Below are 22,572 nucleotides of genomic sequence, written 5' to 3' on the forward strand. Positions count from 1 at the left end.
TCCTCTACATTTATTGCAACTGCTAAATGATTAACAACATTCACAACTTCTTAGATTAAAAAACAAAAAAAAAAACAACAAAAAAAAACAAAACCCAAAACTTCCATTTTGTAACATCACAATGTCTTCTAGGTTTTACCAAGGACCGAAAACACTAAAATTCTCTATCTGATTTCCAGTGATGGAAACAAGCCAGACAGTAAGCACCCAAAGTGGCGAGTTAGCACTTTCCGGATGCCTGTCGTCCTCACGGGAGAGACCCTGGAACTAGAATGATAGAAAAGACGCTGTGACTTTGACGAGGCCACACTCCCACACGCGCGCTCGCACGCTCCCTGCAGAGAGAGCCAGGTGGCGCAGAGGCTGGCACCACTGGTCCCCGGCCGGCAGCGGGCGCAGGGCGCACCACCGTGCTTCGCCCCGGTGTCCCAACGCCTCAATGCTGTCTCCCCAGGAGAAGCGCCACCTGAGTGCCCAGAGGACTTTCCAGGCTCAAGAAGTAGCTGTTTCCTTTAACGTCTGCCAAAAGCTCACCGTGTCAGCTCAAAGTGGGATGTCCCCAGGAGGAGGAGTGGCAGGAGGCTGCGGGAATAGGGAGTCCCTGGGAATTCCTAAAGCATTTTGCTTGTGAATGAAAGCAGAGAAAGCCAAGAAGGAACGCACGAGGACAGAGTGAATACAACGGTCAGGGCAAAGACGACAGTCAGGGCTACGCTCCAGAGAAAGAGAAAATGTGCATGGCTCGCCAGCAGGCACTCTGAAAGGCCCTGGGGACCAAGGTCCTGTTCTCAGAGTGGCATCCTGTGGCCCAAGCACGGCCAAATGGAAGGCTGATGGAAGGATTAGGCAAGAGAGGAGAAGATGAACTTCCACAGCTGTGGTTCCCCAAACCACAGCCCCCTGCAGGCTGCTTCACCTCTGCTGAAGGACCACCAGCATTGCCAGGGCCACAGAGGTCTGCCAAAGCTACAGAAGTGACCAGAAGCAGGCAGAGAGCTGGGGGCTACACCAGACATGAAAAGAGGAGGCACCAGGAAGGTGAGCTGCTACAGTGAATGGCAGGACAGACAGACAAGACAGACCAGAGGAGCTGGGAGGTCTGTGCTCTGGGAAAGCATGGTTTTCTTAACAGCCAATAAAAGCAGCTGACACAGTAACTCACTGCTGTACTATCAGTACGACCAAGTTTTCCAGGTTTTCCCACACATTTAAAGCTTCACCACTGCTGCTTTAGGAGGAAGGGCTGAGAATCCCACAGCCTGCGAATTTCGCACGTAGTTGCAAAGCACTGGGAGAAGCCGGAAGGAAGGGGGTGGCAATCATACGCCTTGAATGGCATACAGCTGCAGAGCCCACCCAAGAAGATCCTTTCTGTTCTGTAGAAGAGCCCTAAAAAAGCAACTCTTTCCACTGCCACACATGCAAAAACTGAAGAGTCCTGAAGAGTTTACCCCCACCGCTTTGTAGGAGGCTCCATTATGTGGTTTAAAAAGAAAAACCAAAGTGTAGCTTTCTGTGTAGATTCTGAAGAGACCTCTAAATTTGGGGAAAGTTTCATCAGTGTAGTGACTACTCCCCACTGAATACACTGATATTATACTGTTGCTAAGATTTCATTAAGTCTCTTGGGATGTACTTAAGAGATGAGACTCCATAAAATAACATGTTTGTGGAATCAAGTATTTCCACTTGTTCAAAGAGCTTCAGAGCTCCCACTCACAGGCTGTGGTGCCAGAGCGCAGATTACATCCCATTTAACTTCTGGAAACGAAAAGACACGATCGGTAACCGTTTCAGCATCAAGTCTGCTAACAGAGCACTTCTAGAGAGCAACGTGCTCTGGACGGGAAAACAGACAGGAGCTAGTTCCCAAGCACTACTGTCCCGGTGCTGCCCGGGCAGTACCACCTTCTGAGGGGGAACCAGGAAAGACTTGGAGGGGACGTGCTGCCCAAAGCATCTGGAAGAGGAGGAAAGGCAAAAGCAGATTGGAAATGGTGCATTTTTTTTCCTTTAAGAAACAGAAAAGCCAGCGGCACCTCCGCACCAGAAACTGCAGAGACGTTTGCTTCTCGTGTACACACCAAACCAACTTGGGAACTGGCTCCACGGTGGATCCGGGACAGAGGTGGCGTTTTTAGGGTAATTGCTGCTTCAGGGCTTATCTTTCTCACCAATGGTTTTCATCTATTCAAGGAGAGAATGATTTTGTTCAAAACCGAGCTGGAAATCACGGGTGGGAAGGGCAACTAAAAAGAGAGGAGAAGGACGAAGACAGTCGTAGGCCCAAGGCCCTTCAGAAGGAAAAGGATTTGAAGACCCTCAGAAAGGGAAACCAAGTGACCGTACTCTGCGGCCAGCTTCCAGGTTGCTCTTACACTTATGGGACGCAAGGCCACTCCTGGGGTGGCCTGGGAGCCCGCACCCAGGCCCCGCAGGCAGGCCCCAGGCAGCTGCGCAGGGAGCGTGGGACTCGCTCCTTTAGCCAAACCTGGAAGACGAGAGGGGTACACATTGCATTCAAAGACTCCTTTTGCTTCCCTCACAGAATTTTCGGATTCTTTTTTTTTTGGGTGGCACTTTGATTTTGGTTTTGGGGCATGGGGAATACTGACTTTTGGAGGAAACGTGGCTGCTGTCAGAACCCGGCTTAGGCAGGTCGCCCGAGGCGCCAGCTTGTGCACGTACCTATTTGTTGGCCCGTTTGTGTCTGTACATCTGCATCATCCTCTGACGGAACACGTCGAACGTGTCTTCCTTATGCTCCGGCCCGTCGGCACCCAGCCCCTCCCCTTCCGAGGCCATTCCCCTGCAGAGCAAAGTTCAGAGTTAGCCACATCCGCACCCACACCTGGCCTCCAAGACACTGGAAATGGCTTAGGCAGTCAGAGTGGACAGAGTAGTGGGACATGTGACCGTGATGGCAAAGCAGAGGGACTGTGGAGATGCAATCTGTACAGCGAACAGGGGCATCGTCTGTGTGGGTGCTCAAGAGCCCGATTACAGTAGAGGCGCCCCCATAGGTGCCAAGCCCAGTTGTGCATGAAATGTCTGCTGGCCATTCATGGGTTTAACCAGTTCTGGGCCGGGTTCCACCTGACAGGCCTGCATAAGGGTTCCTAGGGAAGGGAAAGTGGTTCTTGGTAGAACTACCCAGAATCACCACTCAGCTTTTATGACAATAAATGTGGCCAAAATGCCAGATGCCAAGAAGCCATTTAAATAATCTGCACAAACAGAGCCAGGAGCCGGGTGAACACCTGCCTATGGAAATGTCCGCTTCTCATTTCATCTGGACTCCCCTGGCTAATAAAAAATAACTGCAAACGTGAAACCATGTTCAGCGTGAGGAAAACCAAGAATTAGGCTGCGGGTCAAAGGAATTGGGACCAGAATCCCAGAGAAAACCTCTTCTCCCAGGCACGTGCCCCCCGCCCCCCCCAGCCCCGCCGCGTACATGCCGACAGGCTCCCGGATGCCCTTCCCACAGGAGCCCAGCCCGTGGCCCTCCTTCCAGCCCATCTTCTGCAGCATCTGGAACCCCAGGTTCTTGTCCGTCAGCTTCTGCTGGGCGAAGTCCAGGTCCTTGGGTTTCTGAGGAAAGAGCAGAGTGCGGCATGTGGCTGCAGCCAAGTGCCCCAAGTCAGGGTCTCCAGCCTGCTCAGCACTAACGCCCCCTGAGGCCTGACTCCCCAGACACTCACGATCAAGCCATGGTCTCCCACCCCGTTCTCACCCTAGAAGGGACAAAGCTACCTAGAGAGGCACTGAGAGTCCAGGACAGGAAGTGACGTCCGCCCTGAGGTATGAAGCAGCGTGTGTGCGCATGAGGTACTGAAGCAGCGGGGGCAGCTGGGAGGTGAGGGTACCAGGAGTCTCGGCAGGATGGTGGGCCGACGTCCACCTGAAGGACGTTTAAGGAGGCACGTAGGGACTCAGGGAAGGAGGAGCTTGCTGTTGGCAGGGGCAGGAGGAGAGTACAAACAGCAGTGTAGGAGACACGTGTGTAGGCTGAAGAACAGGGGAAAGCCAGGGGAACGACAGGCAGGAGTTGCCAGCCCTGGGGGGGAGCCCACCATCAGGAAGTGACCTGGAGAACAGAGAAGGTGGAACCTGCCACTGAGATGACGAGAAGGTGTCTGTCATGCCCTCCCAGGCTCAGAGAAGAACAGCTAAGACAAATGGAGGGTGGGAAAGGCTGGCCAAGGGTCCCCAAACAGCAGGCCGGCCCCACTGCAGGAAAGTGCTTGGTGGGAGCAACAGAAGGAACAGGGGGCAGCTCGGCCTGGACAGGTCTTGTACGCTTTCAGTCTGTGTCTAAGAGTCACCCCTGGGTTGCGGTGTACAGCGAACTGCAGGCGAGGCCTCTTCCCTTCCTCCAGTCACCAAAAGGAGACCCGCGTCTATAGGACACCCCTGCATACCAGGTTAACACGCATTTCGTGTAATCCTCAAGGTATTTTCTCCCTCCAGGGTAGGTGTGACAGATGTACAGATGGAGGCTCAGCAGTTACATGCCAAGATGAGGTGGCCAACCTGAACCTGAACTCGGCTGATGCCTCACCAGGCACCTGTGTGCTGGCCCGCAATGCACCAGCAGGACCACGAACTCCGGGCACAGGAAGGAAGGCCCCTCCTCCTGCCGTAGCTGGGGTCGCAGTGATGCTTCATCTGGCCGCTGAGACTGGTGCTGCACTCAGCATGGGGGCTGCTGCTCACCTCCCTGACTTCTAGGGACCTATGATGTCTTCACATGTCCCCGGTGACTTTGCCTGGCCATCTGGAATTCACCTCCGTCTTCTTCTGGTGATCTGCTTCCCACAGGGGCACCCCCCGGTTCAGCCAATGGCAGCTCCTTCCTCCTAACTGCCCGGGCCGACAACCCTGGCGTCTCCCTGGACTCTTGGCTTTTGCTGTTCCACATCCAACCCACCTGCGAGTCCTACCTGGCCCAGCTTCCCCCGTCCTATCCCTGGCTGCCCGACCCCCATCCTACAGGTTGCTCTCAACACAGTAACCACAGTGGCCACATCTTCCGTCGAAATCCCGCCACTGGTCCCTGAGGGCCTTCCCCAGAGAAGAGCCACATCTGTGCACAGAGTGCAGACATCTGTCTACAGGCCTGAGTGACCTGGGTCCTCGCTGCCTCTACTGGGTACTCACCTCCCCATGTTCATCACCCCAGTTGGGCACAAAAAGCTTCTTGCTCACCTGGGGGCCTCTCCAAGGCCCTCCCTAGATGACCAAACAAACGTTACCTCTCAGGGAGATTTTCCCTGCTTTCCTCATCAAATGGCACCCCCGACCCCACCTTATTCCATTGCCCAACAACCCGCTTCTCAGCACCCACAGCACCCGCTATGACCTAGTCATGCATTTTGGCCCTACTTGCTGCTGCCCCAGGGTGGGACGTGGGGCCTGGCACCTAGGCCAACCAGTTAACACACACTCTCTGCTTAACTGCCTTTCAAACCACAATTACAATCCACTAAATCTGAACTGCTCGAGGGCTGAGACGTTATCAAGTTTCTCTCTCTATTCCTTGCACCGATCGGGCTCCAGCGATGTCATGGATACTCTCCTGCGCTTTGGACAAAGCTAAATCGTTTTCAGAAGTCGCGGCAGAGAAAAGGCATTTGTTGTGCTTTGTACATCAGCACCCCGTCTGAAGTACGAGTACAGCTCAATCGCCAGCCCGTGTCCTTTGAGACTCTGATAAATTCCAACTGACTATGTCACATGTGAGGACTCACAAATGGTCACGCTCACCTTCTTTTTGGACATGGGACGACCCCGGGGCCTGTCGTAGGCGATGCGAACTGGTTCGTGAACTGAAAGACAAAAGAAATATATATATATACACACACACTTATATGAGCTTCCCCAGATTTCTGAGAGAGAACGTGAGGGCGCTGTGGTTTGGACTAACAGCCCCTCTGCTAACAGAAGGTGGTTACGACCTGCACGAGACCAGCAGCCTGGCCTTGCTCCTCTCAGGAACCGCATGACCACGGAACACAGAGGCTGAACGTGTGGGCTCCACTGAGGGCTCCTTGCTGTGAGAGTGTGTCCTTAATTAAACGGAAGGTGCCTACGTTTATGATGAAGGACCTGATACGTGGATCGTGCTCCAAGTCCACAGGAACACATTTTGCTGTACAAACGACCTATGTGTGACACTGAGCTCCCCAGTGCCTCTGCGACAACTCCACTGATAAAGAATTAAAGTCCAGGGGTGGCTGGATGGTGCAGTGGATTAGAGCGCGAGCTCTGAACAACAGGGTTGCGGGTTCAATTCCCGCATTGGATAGTGGGCTGTGCCCCCTGCAACTAAAGATTGAAAACGGCTCCTGGAGCTGAGCTGCGCCCTCCACGAATAGATTGAAGGACAACGACTTGGAGCTGATGGACCCTGGAGAAACACACTGTTCCCCAATAAAATTTAAAAAAAAAAAAAGGAATTAAAGTCCACACAGACTTGTACACAGGTTGTTTTGTTTACAGCAAAAACAACCATGCTTCTCATACAAAACTCCCGTCATTATTGTTATTGTTTTGACGAAGGGGAGATCAGAGGCCCGGTTTTGTCTCATCACTCACTCAATCGGAGAACTGAGAGCTTCCACAACGGGACTCCACTTCCCCACACACAAAAAGGACAAAGTGAAACATTCCAATATGCTACCAGCACCTGCGGTGAGTTCTGAAGGACGCAGAGTTTGGTAGAACAGTTAGCAATCCGTTGCCATGCCCAAGTTTGCAAACACAAACCACGGACAGTTCTGTGAGTGGGAAAACATTGACACTGCTGAGTGTGAATGTGTCAACAACAGAAACACAGGTGACACATGACGGGGCACTGTTTACCGCGGCCACTTCACACGCAGGTATCGCGGCACCAGCTCCACACTCTGAGCATAGCCCAGGCCTGGCTGTGCAGACCCCTGGCTGGGCAGGAGCCATAAGGGGTAACCTGGGCCATGGTCCCCCCATCGAAAGGCCACACACGATACAATTGCACTCAACGAGTCTAGAAAAGGCAGAACCACGAAGCCAGAACACAGTCGGTGGTGGCCAGGGGCTGGGGAGGGGACTGCGGAGGGACACAGACTTTCTAGGGATGGGCTCCAGCTCCACTGTACTGGTAGGTTCCTGACTGTACACATTTGCCAAAACTCCTCGAACTGTCCACTTGGAAGGTGTGCGTTTTATGGCTGGTAAACTGCACTTCAAGAAACTTGAGCCTCCCCACAGGAGGGGAGACAGCCCCCATGGGGCATGAGGCTCCCACTAACAGCTGCCCGAGAGCCGCCCTGCCCCGTGTCCTCCTGCTGCGTCCTCACCATAAGCAGGTGTCACCACCCCAGGCCTTCCTTGGCTGAGAAGCCTGCGCTCCCCCAAGGCCACAGGCAGGAAAACGCTGAGATGACCGGCCCCGGCCCCTCCACAGCCAGGACTCCCCTGCTGGACTCTGAGCAACGATGGAAACCCGAGCAGCATTCGGGGCAGTACAAGCCACAGACTACACGGCAGCATCTCCTTAGAGGCTCAACATTAAACCAACTGGAAACATGAGTTTCATACGAACATTTGGAGTGGTGTGCACACCACCAGGACTGTTTTAGGTTAAAAATCCGAGACCCAAGAACCCTGTATTGAGTGGGGCTTGGGAGGATTCGGGCGGTAACGTCCAGGTTGGTGGTGGAATCGGGGCTGACAAGGGTGACAGGCCAGCTGGTTATCTTGTGCTGAGCCTGGGCTGAGGGCCAGTTAATTCCTCAAAACAGTCACACAAGGTCTCTAACGTGTCTCTCCAAGCTCCACTAACTCCTCCTCGGGTGCTAGAGTGTGGGGCGCTGCACCGATGGCAGGCACTCACCTTTGGGCTCCTGGATGAGACACAACCTCTTGGGAGCCGGAATCATGCCGACCTTCAGCGACTTGCTGCTGACCCTTTTCCGGGGGAAGCAGGCTCCCAAGGAGGCCTGTGACAGGGCAGGCGCGTCAGCGGGGCCGTCTTCGGCTGCCTCGCTCGGGAGGCCATCAGCAGGGGGGCTGCCCTCGGACTTGGCAGCCCCTCCAGCCCTCCTGGAGGGCCCTCCGGAAGCGGAGGCCTCCTCACCCCCCTCCTCATCCTCCTCTTCTTCCTCCTCGTCGTCGTCCTCCTCCTCAGGCATCACCTCTAGGCTTTCCAGCTCAGCCTCCTGCTGAGGGGGTTCATCCTCAAACTCTCCTTCCCCTTCTACGGGCTCTAGGGCGCTCTCACCGGCATGGAGGTTCAGCGGAGACGATGTAAAACAAATCGATGGGCACAGTTCAAATACTTTCTTTCGATAGAATTTGAAAGCTGTGCTACTTTGGTCATGTAGAAACCTGGATAAAGACGACATACACGGGTTAACTGGAGGGTCCTCTGAATATTCTTATTTGCTGAGCTCTCCGAATGGACCCGACAGTGCTGGGGGTGGGACAGAAGAGTGAACAACCTGACCTCTTTCTACCAGCGATGGCTGATGGTGTAGCTTCCCAGTGAGAACGTCTGAGGGGCCAGAATGTGAGGCCTAATTGCTTTTCGTGGAAGGAAGGTGGAGGAACAAGGTATGCGGGGACGACCAGGGAACGTGCTGGAACGAGCTCCAACACTGCAGCCCAGAGATCTGACCTGGCCTCTGTCAGTCCTTTCTAGTGACATCAAAGGCCTTTATGGGTCTCTGAGTGCTCCCTGTGACTCTCGGTCCCTCTCACTTCCAGGCACGAGATGGAAGAAATGTGTCACCTGTAGCACCTCCTGTCTCACGTCCTGCAGAGAAGCTGTTATGGTGGTGATAAAGCCTCTCTGTGCCTCTGAGTCTGAGGGCCGCCTTGACTCGTAGCCACAGCCAGGGGCTGCAGCTGGGATAGAAAACCAAAACACGCCCAAAGACACAAAATACACTTGGACCAAAGGAAAGACAGCCCTTGTTCTTGGACTGGACAATTTGACCTCATGAAGATGTCAATTCTCCTCTAGTTAATGAATTAATGTCAAAAAGTATCCCAATAAAAGCATCATTTGTCTCTAGATCTGGACAAGATGATTTTAAAGTTCATAAAGAAAAATGAATATGCGAGAACATCTGGGAGGATTCTGAACAAGACCTACCAGGTATTACAAGGTGTGTGAAGTCTCTACAGTGAAAACAACATGGTACTGGTGCACGGACAGATGGACAGACAGACCAAGAGAAAGGCCACAAAGGCCACACAGCCTCTGATGACGGTGGCTGCTCAAACCACTGCGAAAAAACCACTCTTTTCAAAAAATGGTGTCGGGACCATTTGTTGAATATTTAAATTGGATCCATGCTGTATCCTCTGTGCCCCAGTAACCCCACGCAGATCAGGGATCTAAATGTAAAAAACAAGCCAGACGAGTTCTGGAAGAAAAGAACATCAATGTCTTTACAAACTGAGTGTGGGGAGATTCTTTCTAACTATGACTCAGTATACAGGTGCCATCGAAGAAAAAATTGTGAAATCTGCATCCATGAAACACTTCTGCACTGCAGAACATCCTATATGCAAAACAAATGTCAAAATAAGAAGGAAATATGTACAACAACACAGATAAGAGCTCTTAAAAATCAAGAAAGAACAAGCTAAAAAAACCCGATAGAGAAAAGGGTTAAGAACGTCTGCCCCCTACAAGATCCAGCTGGAATGAGAAGACAAGTTACAGACTAGGAGAAAATGTCTGCCCATCGTCTGAGAAAGGACTTGTATCAAGAATATACAATGAACTCTCAAAATTCATTACTAGTAAACAACCCAATCAAAAAACAGGCCAAAGATTCAGACAGACAGTTCACTAAAGAAATATGGAAGCCCCTATGCATCGTCCATCCTCAGATAAACGAAAGACAGAGGGATACCCCCTCTCTCCCACCACATTGGGACATTAAAAAGATGGATACTAGCAAGTGCTGGAACTCTTGTCCAGACTGCTGAAAATACAAAACGGTGCAGCCACTTGGAAAGGCAGTTGGCAGTTTTCTCAAAAGTTAAATGTGGACCCACGATGGGAGCCAGCCTTTCCCCTCCTAGGTACTTATCCAAGAAAAATAAAAGCAGGTGTCCACAGAAATCCTTGTACACGACTGTTCACAGCAGCTTCACCTATAATATTCCCAAAATGAAAACACCTCACATGCTGTCAACAGGTGAACGGGTTCAGTAACCGTGGTCCAGCCATACAGTGATCCCATTTTCAAGCTTACCTTTTATAATTTTTAGTTTACAACCATGAAAATCCTATACTTATTTTTAAAGTTAAATAAAAAATGGGAGACAAAAGACCTAAAACTAATTTTTCTGCAGGAACGAATGAACCTGACTATACATCAAACTGATGGCACAGCCATGCACACAAAATGAATCAACTCAAGCGACTACTGAGTGCTGTATCAGAGGTACAATTCTTCCAAGGACAAAGACACACAAAGGCATCTTGGCCTTTCCCAAATACGCACACTGCCGAGTGTAGTGAGTGTCAAACTATTTTATGAGCACTGGGGGACCAGGTGTATCACCCTTCCTGACTGACGCTGCTGCGGAATCCAGGGCTCTTGCTGTAGGTAAGGAGGGAAGAGCGTGTTCTGACGAGCACTGCTCAGAAAAGGCTGCACAGAGGGGGAGGAATACCCCCCAGCCCTGGTGGTGCCAAGTGCCCAGGTGGATGCAGAGTTCTCTTGCAAACTTTAGTTTTCATGAGGGGATAACAGGACTGATGAAACACTCCTGGCTGTCTTGCACTAAGCTGTCCCGCTTGCCCGGCCCTGCCAGGGTGAGGTCCCCTGTGCCATGGGCAGCCCCACTCTGAGGCCTGCAGGTGGCCTCCTCCTCAGGCCACCTCCTCTGAGGTCACCAGGCCTGGAAAGGCAGAAGCAAGCAGAGTGCCTGGAAGGCCGCCAGTACTCCAGGCAGCTGGGCTGGGTCCCCCAGGAAGCAGAAGGCCCACTCGTGAAGTGCCCACTCAGGGTCCCAAACAAGCTAGAGGACCACACTTGGGTCATCACTGGGTCCCAGACATGCTCTAGGACATGTGAAGGTTTTAACCGTATTCTTTATTAGACTCAAGCACGACTCTGCAGCACGTTGGGAGCTGGCGAGGGACCAGCGCTCCAGCAGACTGTAGGATGCCGCGTGCACAGCACGCAAACAACCCTTGTTCCCACACACTCCCCAACAACTCTGAGGGGAGACCAGCAGGTTTACAGCTCAGTAGTGGGGACACTGAAGGAGAACCCACGCCCCAGAGGCAGAGCTGCCTCCGAGTTTAAGGAATGGGGAATGTAATGGTGCCCCTCCTGCCACAAGGGTACCCAGCCGTCACTGCGTGGAAATGCGTATTGCCCACACCTGGGCCAGGGGCCACTATCACCCCAGAGCAGTGAGTTCTCATCAGCTCACAGCAGCCAGGGTGACCAGGGAGCAGTGCCCTCCTCTTCCTCAGCCCCTGTTCTGCCTCTGCTCAGGTTCTGGGGACACCGTCCCTCTGCCCAGGGAGCTATCTCCCTTCCCTTAGAGAACTCCCGCTTGGCCTTCGGGTCCATCTGAAACAGCCCTCCACAAAGGTTCTCCCGATCCTCCAATGAGGCAGGTATCCCCCCACCCGACCCCCCAGGACAGATGCTTTTCCCTCATGGCCCTGACTCAGCAGAAGTGAAGTCCCGACTTCTCCCAGGGTGACCCCCAGGGCAGGAACGTGTATGCCAGAACACCTGCAGGCTCTCAGGACACTCGTGGGGCAAACAATTCCAATCAGGAGGGTGTGATGAGTACATACCACAGGTCAGGGTTGTCGGCGCTGTTTTCTATGCTGAACTGTTCAATCTCTGGTCCCACCTGAGCAACAAATTTGGCCAGTTTCTCTGCAGTCTCCATTGTCTTTGTGTCAACTGCAAAATAAAGCAACTGTCACTCGTTGGTTCTGAGCTGCATGTCCTGCGTGGACACGATAGGGCCGTGGAGACTGATTACAGAGATGGCCCGAGCGCCCCCTCCTGCATCCTCGCCCTTTGCGATGTGACTCTGCAGCTCTGTCCAGGAGAGGTCAGCTCCCCTCTCTCCTGAATTGGAACTGGTCTCACACTCCTGCTGGCCGACGGACACGGCGGAAGTGCCAGCCCAGGACTCGGAAGCCTTGAGCACCTCCACTGCCTCTCCCAGAGGCCTGACAGCAACCTCAGGGGAAGCGACCCCAGCGCGCTGCTGTGGGACATAGGGTGGGTGGGGGTGACAGGGACATCACCTCAACCGGCCCCAGACAACCAGCTGCTGCCTACAAACACACACGCAGGCTCACCAGGCTTGGCTCCTATGCGAAGCCACAGTTTAGAGCTGCCTGTTCCATAGCAAGAGCTAGAAAGGACAGCGGCTGTGTGGCTTTTCCCCTCTGTTCCTACCTAGTGCTGCGTGGGAGCGCTGGTCAGAGGGCAGGCTTGTTGCAGAGGGAGAAGGTAACAGCCGGGACAGACAGAAGGGGCTAACTTGGTAACTTCAGGAGAAACTGTAGGTGAGCAAACCCTGAGGGGGAACACACAGACCTGGGGAGAGGAGGCCGAATGAGAACAGCGCAGCCCTACGGAATGTAAGGAGGGCAAGAACAGAGAGAACTCGATCAGGCAGCTCCAAGCCCCAGGCTCAGGCACATGGTGGCCAGTAGGAAGACGCTGCAAGGACGCAGAGTCCCTGGGCAGCCACCTGTGTTAGCTGCACCCTCAGGTCAGGAGGAAGGGTGCAATAGGACTCTCTGGCTGCCCCCTCGAAGAAGCAAGAGGAGAAAGCACCGCCTCAGGCACCCGTCCTAGCTAGGTCCCTGTTGCTACTGCTCACTGCTCAGTCCACCCCCCACCCTGTCCTGCTTTGCAGAGACCCTTGGAGACTGGGGAGTCGGGGCCGGGGCCCAGAACAGGGGGACAGGAGTGAGTACACACCATCAACAGCTGGGCAGGGAGACGAGCTCTGAGGGGCTTCGGATTCGTCCACTCCTGCTGGCTTGGGGGATGGGCCTGCGGCTTCCGGGCTGAGGTCCCCAGGAGAAGGTCTGGCTGAGTCTGGTGGGTAGCCCTTGGCGGCGTCATTTCCATCTGGCTGGGGCAGCTTTCCCTGCAAGGAGGCTGGAGCCTGGCGGCTGTGGTGTTTCAGTCTGGTGCCTGAGGAGAGGAGGGTCTGGGTCCCGGTGGTTGCTCTCCTCACCTTCCAGCCCTGGAGCCCTGGAGCTCGGAGCAGCCCCCGCCGCCGCCCCGGGAGAAGCCTCTTCTTGAGGCTCCGGACTGCCTGGGCGTACAGCATGGCCCGCACTGCACACTCTGCCGCCACCGGCTTCTGATCCGCTCCTGGCGAGGTCTGGCTCATCCGCTGCACGTCTGCGAGTTTCAGCTTGTAATATTTATACTCCAGACTACTGTCATCAGACAGAAACCTATGTAACAAAACAGGTGCAGTGGGACATTGCTAAGACACCAGCAAGACCGAATCGTTGCTGCAAATACACTTCTGCAATCCCTTTCTACGACATGGCTTCTTTGCTATCCAAGGTTCCACCTGGCTCCACCAAGGACCCAGAGCTGGGCCCAGGCCACCTATCCTGCCCAGAGTGACCACAGGGCAACCAGGAGCTTTGAGCATTGGTGGGTTCCTCCGCCATTTCCTCCTTCCAGTGGCCTCACGACACGAACCCGTCACCTGGGAGTCCTAAGAGCATTCTGCTACCAGCACACGACAGGCATTGCTCCTAGATGCCATTTTCAGAAGTGACACCCTTCAAATGGTGGGCTAATGACCTGTCCACTGCATCACTTTCTCTATAAGCAAGTACTGCATTTATGATGAAAACCTTAATTTTAAAAAGTTGGTCTATTCATGTAAAGAGGCAATAAGGCAAAAGGAAGACAGTTTAACAAGTAGTAGCAATAGATGACAAACAGCTGCTGTGACATATCCCTCATCTTACACTCACTCTGCATGCACATCTCAGCTCATCCTTAAACCAGCACAGCAGAGATGCAGAGCTCCATGCCTGGCGGAGAAGGCTACACGGCAGGTGTGCAGCAGGGCTGGTGCCTGAAGCCAAGGGAAGCTGACCCACTCTCAAGTTCTGCCCGCTGGCCGACACCACTGCTCAAAATAGCAAACACCTCACCCTCTGCTCTGGACACCACCACAGCGACACAAACGTTACTAGGTCCTCTACGGGAAGAATTCGGAGGGCCGACATTTAAAGACCCACCAGTAAGCAGGGTCCTCCTTGAGAAGAGCTCTCTCTTTAGGAGACAGGCTGCCTTCAACGACACGTGTGACCAGCTGGTCGATGGTGTCCACCACCTTGTGATCGGCTCGCTGGGGGACGGCTGGAACACACAGAAAGGCTTGTCTGAGAAACAAACTGGACCACATGGGGCCTGAGAAGACCAGAACTGAGTCAGGGGCTTAAAATGGAGCCTACACAGGCACCAGCAACCAAAATCCTCATTCAGGAGAGACCAGCACTGAAGAGAGGAAAGTGGCATGTTATTCTAAAAACCAATATGCAAAATAGCTCCCCCAAGCTGTAAGGGCATAACCACCAGGACAGAAACAGTCACAAGCTTACAGTGACTGTATACAGCACTATATACATATGTCCTACGGCAGGAAATGGTATATAGCAACCCTATACCACTTCTCGTGTATCACCTAACTTGAATGTTCACAACATTAGGAGAAAATATAAAGATAGAAAATGTATTTAGGTATAAAATAGGTAAAAGTTTATCTAAGCTGTGATTCCCAATAGGAAGAAGAGAAGAAAAGATACATAAATATGAGCACATAGAAAAAATAAATAGAAGGAAATATCTAAAAGTTAACAGACATTATCTAGGGGTGGTAGATTTATTAGGATTTCATTTTCTTTGTGATTTATCAATAAAACATAAACATACATGTGTTCTGTAATCAGAAAACATAAATTTACAAGGAAAAATTTCCCAATTTAAAAAGTCAATGATTCCAAGGTGGGTGTTCACAGAAAATATTTGCTGAATGGATGAAAAGAAAGCATTTTTTAAAGTATGAATTTCCTCCAATGTGGCTATAATTTACAATGCCACCAGCAACACAGCGAGCATCTGGGTCCTTAAATAATAAGATTGATTAGCTTTCTGATATTTGCTAATTTTAATAGCATGGAATGGTCTATTTGTTCACTCATTCAATAAAAACCACCCCTGAACTGGAGAGGTTTTCCAGTTTGTTCTGTGGAGTAATTGCACTGTCTTGTCCTTGCCTTTGTCTGAAGTGTAGCTTTGAGCTTATTTTAAACACCAGTGGGAGCTCTTTACACAGGATAAGCCAATCTTTCAATTGTCATGTTATTGTAAGTATTTCCCTTTCGAAATTGCTTTCCTTTTTGTTCTTGGCTCTCATTTTACAGAACTGTTAATTTGATGTGATTTTTCAAAAGACAGAAGGTTTCAGAGATAAACACAATCTGTGGGTCATTGCAACCATCTCTGGAGAAGGTAAGCATAGCAAGGGCCAGAAAGTGGGTCCCAGCAATCCTTCTCCCGAGACTGTATCCTTTCGAGGATTTAAAAATAAAAACTAAAACTAATAGTAATAATCAACAAATTCAACCAAAGAGCTCATCCCAGCATTTCCAACAGTAACAGAAACCATCCACCCACTGCCCGGATTGCCAAGGTTCGTAGACACCAATTACAAGGGAAGCCAGTTCTGCTCGGCCCCAGAAGCCTCTAATAAAAGGTAGCATGAGTCCAAAATCAAGGGAGAAGTGAGGTAATTCAGATTAGGTCAATATCATGATGCAGCAAATACTGTAGAAACATCGGAAAGGGCCTTTGACAATCCTGTACAAGGGCAGACAGTAGTGTTTTCAGTACAGCAAGACTGCACCGCCAGGCCAGCCTGCCAGGCAGCACCACTAGGGGACGGTGGTGAGCTACTTTAGGCTGCGGGAGACCTTTGCCTCAAGTATCGTTATTATACTGACTTTCTGCTCCACCAGTTTGGGGGGTGGTGTGGAGGAGAGGGCCTGCTTCTGCCCTGGGTCCCCTCCTGGAAGGCTCCCTCTGGAAGTAGGTGTGGCCGCCCATCTGTGGTGGGACCTACCAGTTGAGTCTCCACCAGGGTGTAGAGGAGTGAAGAGATGCAGGGACAAATGTGACTTCCTCACTGGGCTGGGGCAATGGCAAACCACATCAGGAGGAAAGAGGACGGCCCCTACGTATGCTCATGAGTCCTGGGATGTTTGGGCTGTGGGAGTAGCCACATTGGGAGCTAAGGGGGAGGGAAAAGGGACACCAAACATCCAGTCACATCTATTAGCGTGTTTCCCCGAAAAGAAGACCCAGCCGGACCATCAGCTCTAATGCGTCTTTCGGAGCAAACATTAATGTAAGACTAGTCTTCCATTCCATTATATTATGTAAGACTCGGTCCTATAATAAAAAAAGACGGGGTCTTTCACTAATATTTGCTCCAAAAGACGCATGAGAGCTGATGGTCCGGCTAGGTCTTATTTTCGGGGAAACACGGTACCTCCTGCTTGGCCTGCCTCCTCCGCTGTAAGCCGACTGCTAACTGCAGGTGACTGTCCACCGAAGTGATCTGTGGACCGTTAGCCAGTTTAGAAAGTGAGCGGGTGCCTCCGCCACACAGATAGACCTGGCTGATGGCTGTCTGTCCCTCAATACAGCTAAACACACCTCCCGCTGGCTTCCCCAACTCTCCAGGCGTGGCTAGGCTGGGACCTTTCCACTTTCCACTTCATCCCGTCACAGGAGGGGCTAGTTTTTGTTGATTTCTTCCCCTCAGGAGCCTGGGACTCCTCAGAGACAGTGCCAAGTGTTTACGTTTCCTTTTAGGAATACTTCAGGGGGGACTGTGTTGGAACAGGACTTCTTAACCTTGGCTGCAGGACGGTACAAAACCCCCAGAAAGTGAGGCAAAACTGCATACAAAGAGGTGTGTATTGTTCCTGGCAAGGGCTGCAGCTTTTCATCAGCTTCCAAGGAGTCTATGACCGAGAAATATCTAAGGACTTCTAGGGCAGACAGAAGATTCCTCATATATGCTTGTGGAATAAAGGGTAGACACTGGCCAATGTGCGTTTTCTGCTAACATTGATCTGTTTCCAGTTGGCTAAAGAACTTCTGTGTAAAAAAAACCTCCAAGAGAATATAAAACATTACAAGAAAACATGAAAAACCAATCACAACAAACAGAACGTTCACTGCTTCCCTTACCGTCACTCAGACCGCTCGACGCCGCGGCCTGAACGTCAGGTTTCATAGGGGGAACCATTTTCTCCTCATCTGGAGTTGGCTCGGGCTCGGCTTTCCTGACCTGCAGTGGACAGCCGCTGCTGAGCAGCCAGGCCTTCAGGTGGTCTATGTACTCTCTCCCAAACAGCGTGGAGTCCTCGAAGTTAGGGAACGCAGCGGGAGAGGGAGCTAGATCTTGGAGGCCGACGGCTTCTAAAATTTTTTCTTGACGGAAAGAAGAGGCCAAGGAGAAGGTCTGCCCCAGAAGGGCCAAAGATTTCCGGCAGAGAGAATTGGTGGTTTCCAGGGCAACAGCCAAGTCCAGGGGGTTACTGAGAGTTTTCATTTTGACACTCAGCTCGTAGGCGTTGCAGGCCATGAGCAGAGGTGTGACGCTCTTCAGAAGCCGGTCCTGAAGCCTCATTATGTACTTGTCAAAGGGCTTTATGATCTCAAAGAAGCAATTTTTGGTCTTCACAGCACCTTTGTCTAAAAGCATGTTTAAAAACTCGTTATCGACTCGGGGTGTTTTCAAAGCAGAGTGCTTTAAAAATTTGATAGTAAAAAAGCAAAAATCTCTGTGCTCTGGTTTTAAAGAGCATTTGAATGAGGCGAGCATTTTAGCACAGGTTTCAGTTTCAAGTTCAAAGAGAGTCTGGAAAAGCTGGGAAAATTTAACATCATCTTTTATGGTGTGGAATCCTGCCCATTTGATGATTTCTATCCCAAATCTTGAAAATACATCGGACTTATCTATGATGTCGAAGCTCATCTTTCTCCTGGGGAGGCGAATGTCCTTCAGATTGAGCCCCAGAGGGATCTTCTGAGTAGGGAACTGGATATCTTCCATCCCGGGGTTTGTCCCTAGGGTCACATCAGAACTGGGGGTGGTTTTCTGGATTTGGTTAGCGCCCTGAGTTTTGGGAGTAATACGATTTATGGTGGGTACTTTTTTTGTGCTCACACTTCTCAGTGTGACAAGTTTCCCGACCTCCCCTTTCGGTGTGAGCAGGCCCGGAGTCTCCCCCTTTCCAATGAGGGCACCCTCCTGGTCAACGATGTTTAGACCTCGGCTTCTGCCCTGGATTTGGCTGTTGCCTCGGAGCACAGAGTCTGCTTCCCCTGGACGGTCCGCGTCATACTCCCGACTCTCCTTCTCCAAACACTCTTTCTCAATCAGCCTGGAGGAGCCAAAGTCCCCCAGTAGTGCAGAAGGACCAAAATTATATTCCTGTGACCAAGACAATTCTTGAGAAACTGGGTGGCCAAAGTCTTGTTCCCAAGAGCCACGGAGTGTAAATTTCCAGTCCGGAGAACGGAAATGTCCCAATTTCCGGTGGCCAAAGACTTGGTCTCGGGAGTCAGGGTGGGAAAAGTCCAGATCTCGGCCACACTCTTTGCGAAAGTAGTTGTCTTCGCTTACAGATGGGTTGCTTGATCTGAAAGAAGGCCCCGGAAACACATCACCTCTCAGGCCTTCTCTCCCAGCATCTCGAGAGTGAGCTACGGATCCGCCCAAAGTGTATCTACTGTCACTGTGAATGTCGTCATACATATCTGCTCTGACTCTTGGGACTGTCCTTAGAAGATCTGAAATAAACAATCCAAAAGGAAACACAAAAGTACTTTAGACAAGAGGCTGCAAATAAGACGGTCCACAGACCACCAGCTAGCTGGAGTGCTTTACCTGTCTGAGTGAATTTTACAAATTCCTATTTGTTGCCAACATTTGTGCGGTTTCCCTTAAACACCCGGATTTACTGCTAATAGAGACGCACAAGCACTGGGCCTGCATCTGCCCCAATGACAGTGCATCGAGACTGGGCGACAGTGCCCCTCACTCATTCAGATCTCCTAACATGGCTCAGTGGGCATCTGGTTAACCAGCCTTCCTTTAGACTCAGGGAAGGGTGTCCGGTTCTCAAATAACCTGGATTTCTTTACTGTCACTGGAACACTTGTATACTTCTACCTCTATCACATAGCACACAGGTTTTCTGGAGGTTACCTGCCCTTCTTGCTTTTTTGTTTTTAAATTATTGGGGAATATTGGGGAACAGTGTGTTTTTCCAGGATGTCAAGTAGTTTTTCTCGTTTTTTGTTTTTTTTCTCCAATCTAGTTGTGTGTGTGTGTGTGTGGGGGGGGAGAGGCACAGCTCAGTTCCAAGTCAAGTTGTTGATTTTCAATCTAGTTGTGGAGGGTGCAGCTCACTGGCCCATGTGGGACTTGAACCAGTGACATTGGTGTTACGAGCACTGCACTCTAACCACTGAGCCAACCAGCCGTCCACCTGCGCCTCAGCTCCAAGCTTAAGCTGCTGCTTCTCACTGGCCCATGTGGGACTCGAACTGGCAGCCTTGGTGTTATGAGCACCGTGCTCCAAACACTGAGTCAACCGGTTACCCACTGGCAGCTCAGCTCCAAGCTCAAAGCGTTGTTTTCAATCTAGTTGTGGAGGGTGCAGTTCACTGGCTCATGTGGGAATCGAACTGGCAACCTTGTTAAGAGCTCATGCTCTGACCAACTGAGCCATCCGGCTGCCCCCTACTTCTTGCCTTCTAATAGGAACTCTCGGCACACACTTGACACTGAGTCAGGAGCCACGTCTGACACTGCACCCATCACAGCCGACTGGGCCCCAGCGAGCATGACCCAAAGCTGGCTGATACACACCCTTAGGAAGGTCCACTGGGCCAACCAATCCTCTGAAAAAAAGATTGAAGCAGAGAGGGAAGGCACCAGTGAAACGAGCCATAGAGAGGTCACAATGGGAATTGAATAGTGTACTTTTGTCTTCCTCTGTGTGAACATGAGGAAAATACGTACCTGTATTTGCCTTTGCTTATTCACGTATAAAGAAACTCTGCAAGAACCTAGGAACATAAATGAACTATGGGCCTCAGCGAGACTTTGCAGAGTGCCTTTCTAACTTTCTGCTTTGAATCAGAATCCATTACCTAGTCAAAAAGTCAAATTAAAAGGAAGAGAGATGCCAGGAGGTAGTAAAGGGGCAAAAGGTCACAGGAAGCCAAATCTTTGTATAAATCCAAGTTTATTTACTCAGCAGTACTTACTGAGCACCTACTGTGTGCAGGCATTGCTCAAGGAACTGAAGTTACAGCAGGGAAAGGAGACAGCAAAGTCCCTGCTCTCCTGGACTTGTCACTTGAGAGACCAACAATAAACAAAAATCCATCAGGTATAAGGAAGTGCCAATAAGAAATATCAAGCAGGCAGGAACTTGAGAGGGAAAACTATCTTTAGACAAGCTGGTCGAGGAGGGCAGTTCTGACAATATACTGAGCAGCGGAGGCCTGGTGTGAGGGGCCATACAGTTATGGAGGAAGACTTCTCGGCAGAGAGAGCGTGAAGACAAAACCCTTAGGTGGGACCAGCAGGGGAGGAATGTGCTGGAAGTGAACAGAGGGACTGAGGGGAAAAGTGGTAAGAAGGTGGCTCCTAAACTCTGCTGTACATTGGAGTCCCGGGAGACCCCTCCACACACACACACCCTGATTTAATTAATCAGCCTGGGGTTTGACCTGGGCATCAGGGTTTTAAAAGGGCCCCAAATGATTCTAACGTGCAGCAAATTTCGGGAACCACTACGACAGGAGATGTGAAAGAAGGGGGGTACTAGATCAAGTGAGGACCACAATGGTCCTGGATGCTGGAGTATTCTCTGAGTGAGCTGGAAAGCCACATAAGGGTCCAGAGCAGAGGGCTGACCTCGCTGGCTACTGTGTAGGAACAGACCACGAGTGGATGTGGATGTTCCAGGAGGAGTCCACTGAGATGATCCAGGTACTGATGATGTGGCGAGGGTGGTAGCAGCACAGGGAGAGTGGGGGCTGGTTTCTGCACGACAGGATTTTCTGATGCCCTGTAAACCAAGGCATCGGAAAAGTGGAGTAGAGCAGAGACACAGAGAAAGGCCAACCAATGGACCATGCAGCTCTGTGACAAAGATGGTTCCAGAACTATCTAGCATCTTGCTTGGTTTCTCGTCCTCCTCCACAAACTTACTTGAGGTAACAAAGTATGTATCAGCGTGAAGTCTCTAAAGATGCCAAGATTTAGATCTCCATATATACACGTACATGTACACATGATGTGTCTGTCTGTATATACATGAACACATAAATACATCACTAAAAGAATTAAAGGATGCATAGACTACCAGAAAGGTGGTTACGTCTGAGGGCTAAAGAGGCAGCTAAGAGGACTTTTACATTTTACTCTTAAGTACTTCTTCATTCTTCCAATCTTATATAACAGCTGCGTTTCTGTGTCCCATTCATGTACTTTTTGAACACTCAGAATCAGGAAACAGCCTCTGAGCTTTGGTTTCTCCAGGTCCAAAGCATGTAACAAGAGTTATCCCTACCTGGAGCCCTTCAGACTTACTCAACCCATACTGAGAAACCTTCTTCCATGTCGAGGCTGGCTCAGGGACTTGTGCAGCAGTGAGCAGCACAGGCCTGAGAGGACAGCCCACAGTAGAGGAATGAGTGCACAGCGTACCTCCCTGGGGCCGGGAAGGGCAACCAAATCAACCTCAAGGTCTGCTGCGGCTTCCTGGGGGGAAGGCACCTGTGAGCCGAGCCTTAGTGCCTGAGGGAATCAACCAGGCAGAGCTGGGATTCAAAGCATAGACAGATGGCCCAGTCTCATTGAAACACGAAGCCCAAGGCAGGGAGTAAGGGTTGGGAGCCTCGGGTGTGGTAGTGAGGGACCTCCATGTCGTCCTACCATGTGTGTGGGCACCATTTTTGATTCTGCTGGCATGATGTTTCAATATTTTCCAAAGGGAAATGTTTTCAGGCAAGGCCTCCTCTCAGCAGCTCCGCAGCCCCCCACCCCCCATGCCCTCCTATCTTGCACACACCACTGTTACCTCGCAGCTGCTGCGTTTGTCTGGGGCTGTATCCCTGAAGTGGTGAGTCCCAAGAGTCTAAGCAGGACCTTGATCCAGCAAGGTTGGCATTAATAGATATGTGGTGCGAGCAGATTTGAGGGGAATGAAGCCAGAAGTGGAGAGACCGTTCAGGGGGAGATTATTGCAATAATCCAGGCCAAAACTGGGCAGCGGTGGTGGGGATGGAGCCAGGAGACTGATTCGAAAACCCTCCTTTAGGTGGGGGAGGGTACCTTCTTCAGCATAAGGACTTAACACGTAGACCCAGAGAAAACTTCATCTCCCCTCAACAAATAAGGAATGTAGGATCAAAGGAATTGCAGTTTGCCCAAGGCATTGAAATCCTC

The 22,572-nt window shown here is 51.2% G+C and overlaps 1 protein-coding gene across 6 annotated transcripts in view; it reads right to left on the bottom strand.

Annotated features, from left to right (window-relative positions):
- SUGP2 (SURP and G-patch domain containing 2) overlaps positions 1-22,572 on the bottom strand; it is a 24,541-nt gene continuing 1,969 nt past the window's right edge. The window contains exons 3-12 of one of the 6 annotated variants that reach the window (XR_004425551.1): positions 17,289-18,896; positions 14,270-14,390; positions 12,975-13,462; positions 11,825-11,936; positions 7,880-8,373; positions 5,770-5,831; positions 3,458-3,594; positions 2,689-2,809; positions 2,379-2,491; positions 1-2,187 (exon numbers count right to left, since the gene is read on the bottom strand). Coding sequence is in view for 5 of the 6 variants with exons in the window: in XM_033133732.1 (XP_032989623.1) it covers positions 2,689-2,809; positions 3,458-3,594; positions 5,770-5,831; positions 7,880-8,373; positions 11,825-11,936; positions 12,975-13,462; positions 14,270-14,390; positions 17,289-18,896 (3,143 nt within the window). In the remaining variant the exon portion in view is untranslated. Of the gene's footprint in view, positions 2,810-3,457; positions 3,595-5,769; positions 5,832-7,879; positions 8,374-11,824; positions 11,937-12,974; positions 13,463-14,269; positions 14,391-17,288; positions 18,897-22,572 lie in introns of all 6 variants that reach the window. The other 5 variants (XM_033133732.1, XM_033133731.1, XM_033133730.1 and 2 more) reach the window with 5 other exon arrangements.

The sequence above is a fragment of the Rhinolophus ferrumequinum genome, chromosome 18, assembly GCF_004115265.2.
Source record: "Rhinolophus ferrumequinum isolate MPI-CBG mRhiFer1 chromosome 18, mRhiFer1_v1.p, whole genome shotgun sequence".
NCBI classification, from domain to species: Eukaryota; Metazoa; Chordata; class Mammalia; order Chiroptera; family Rhinolophidae; genus Rhinolophus; species Rhinolophus ferrumequinum.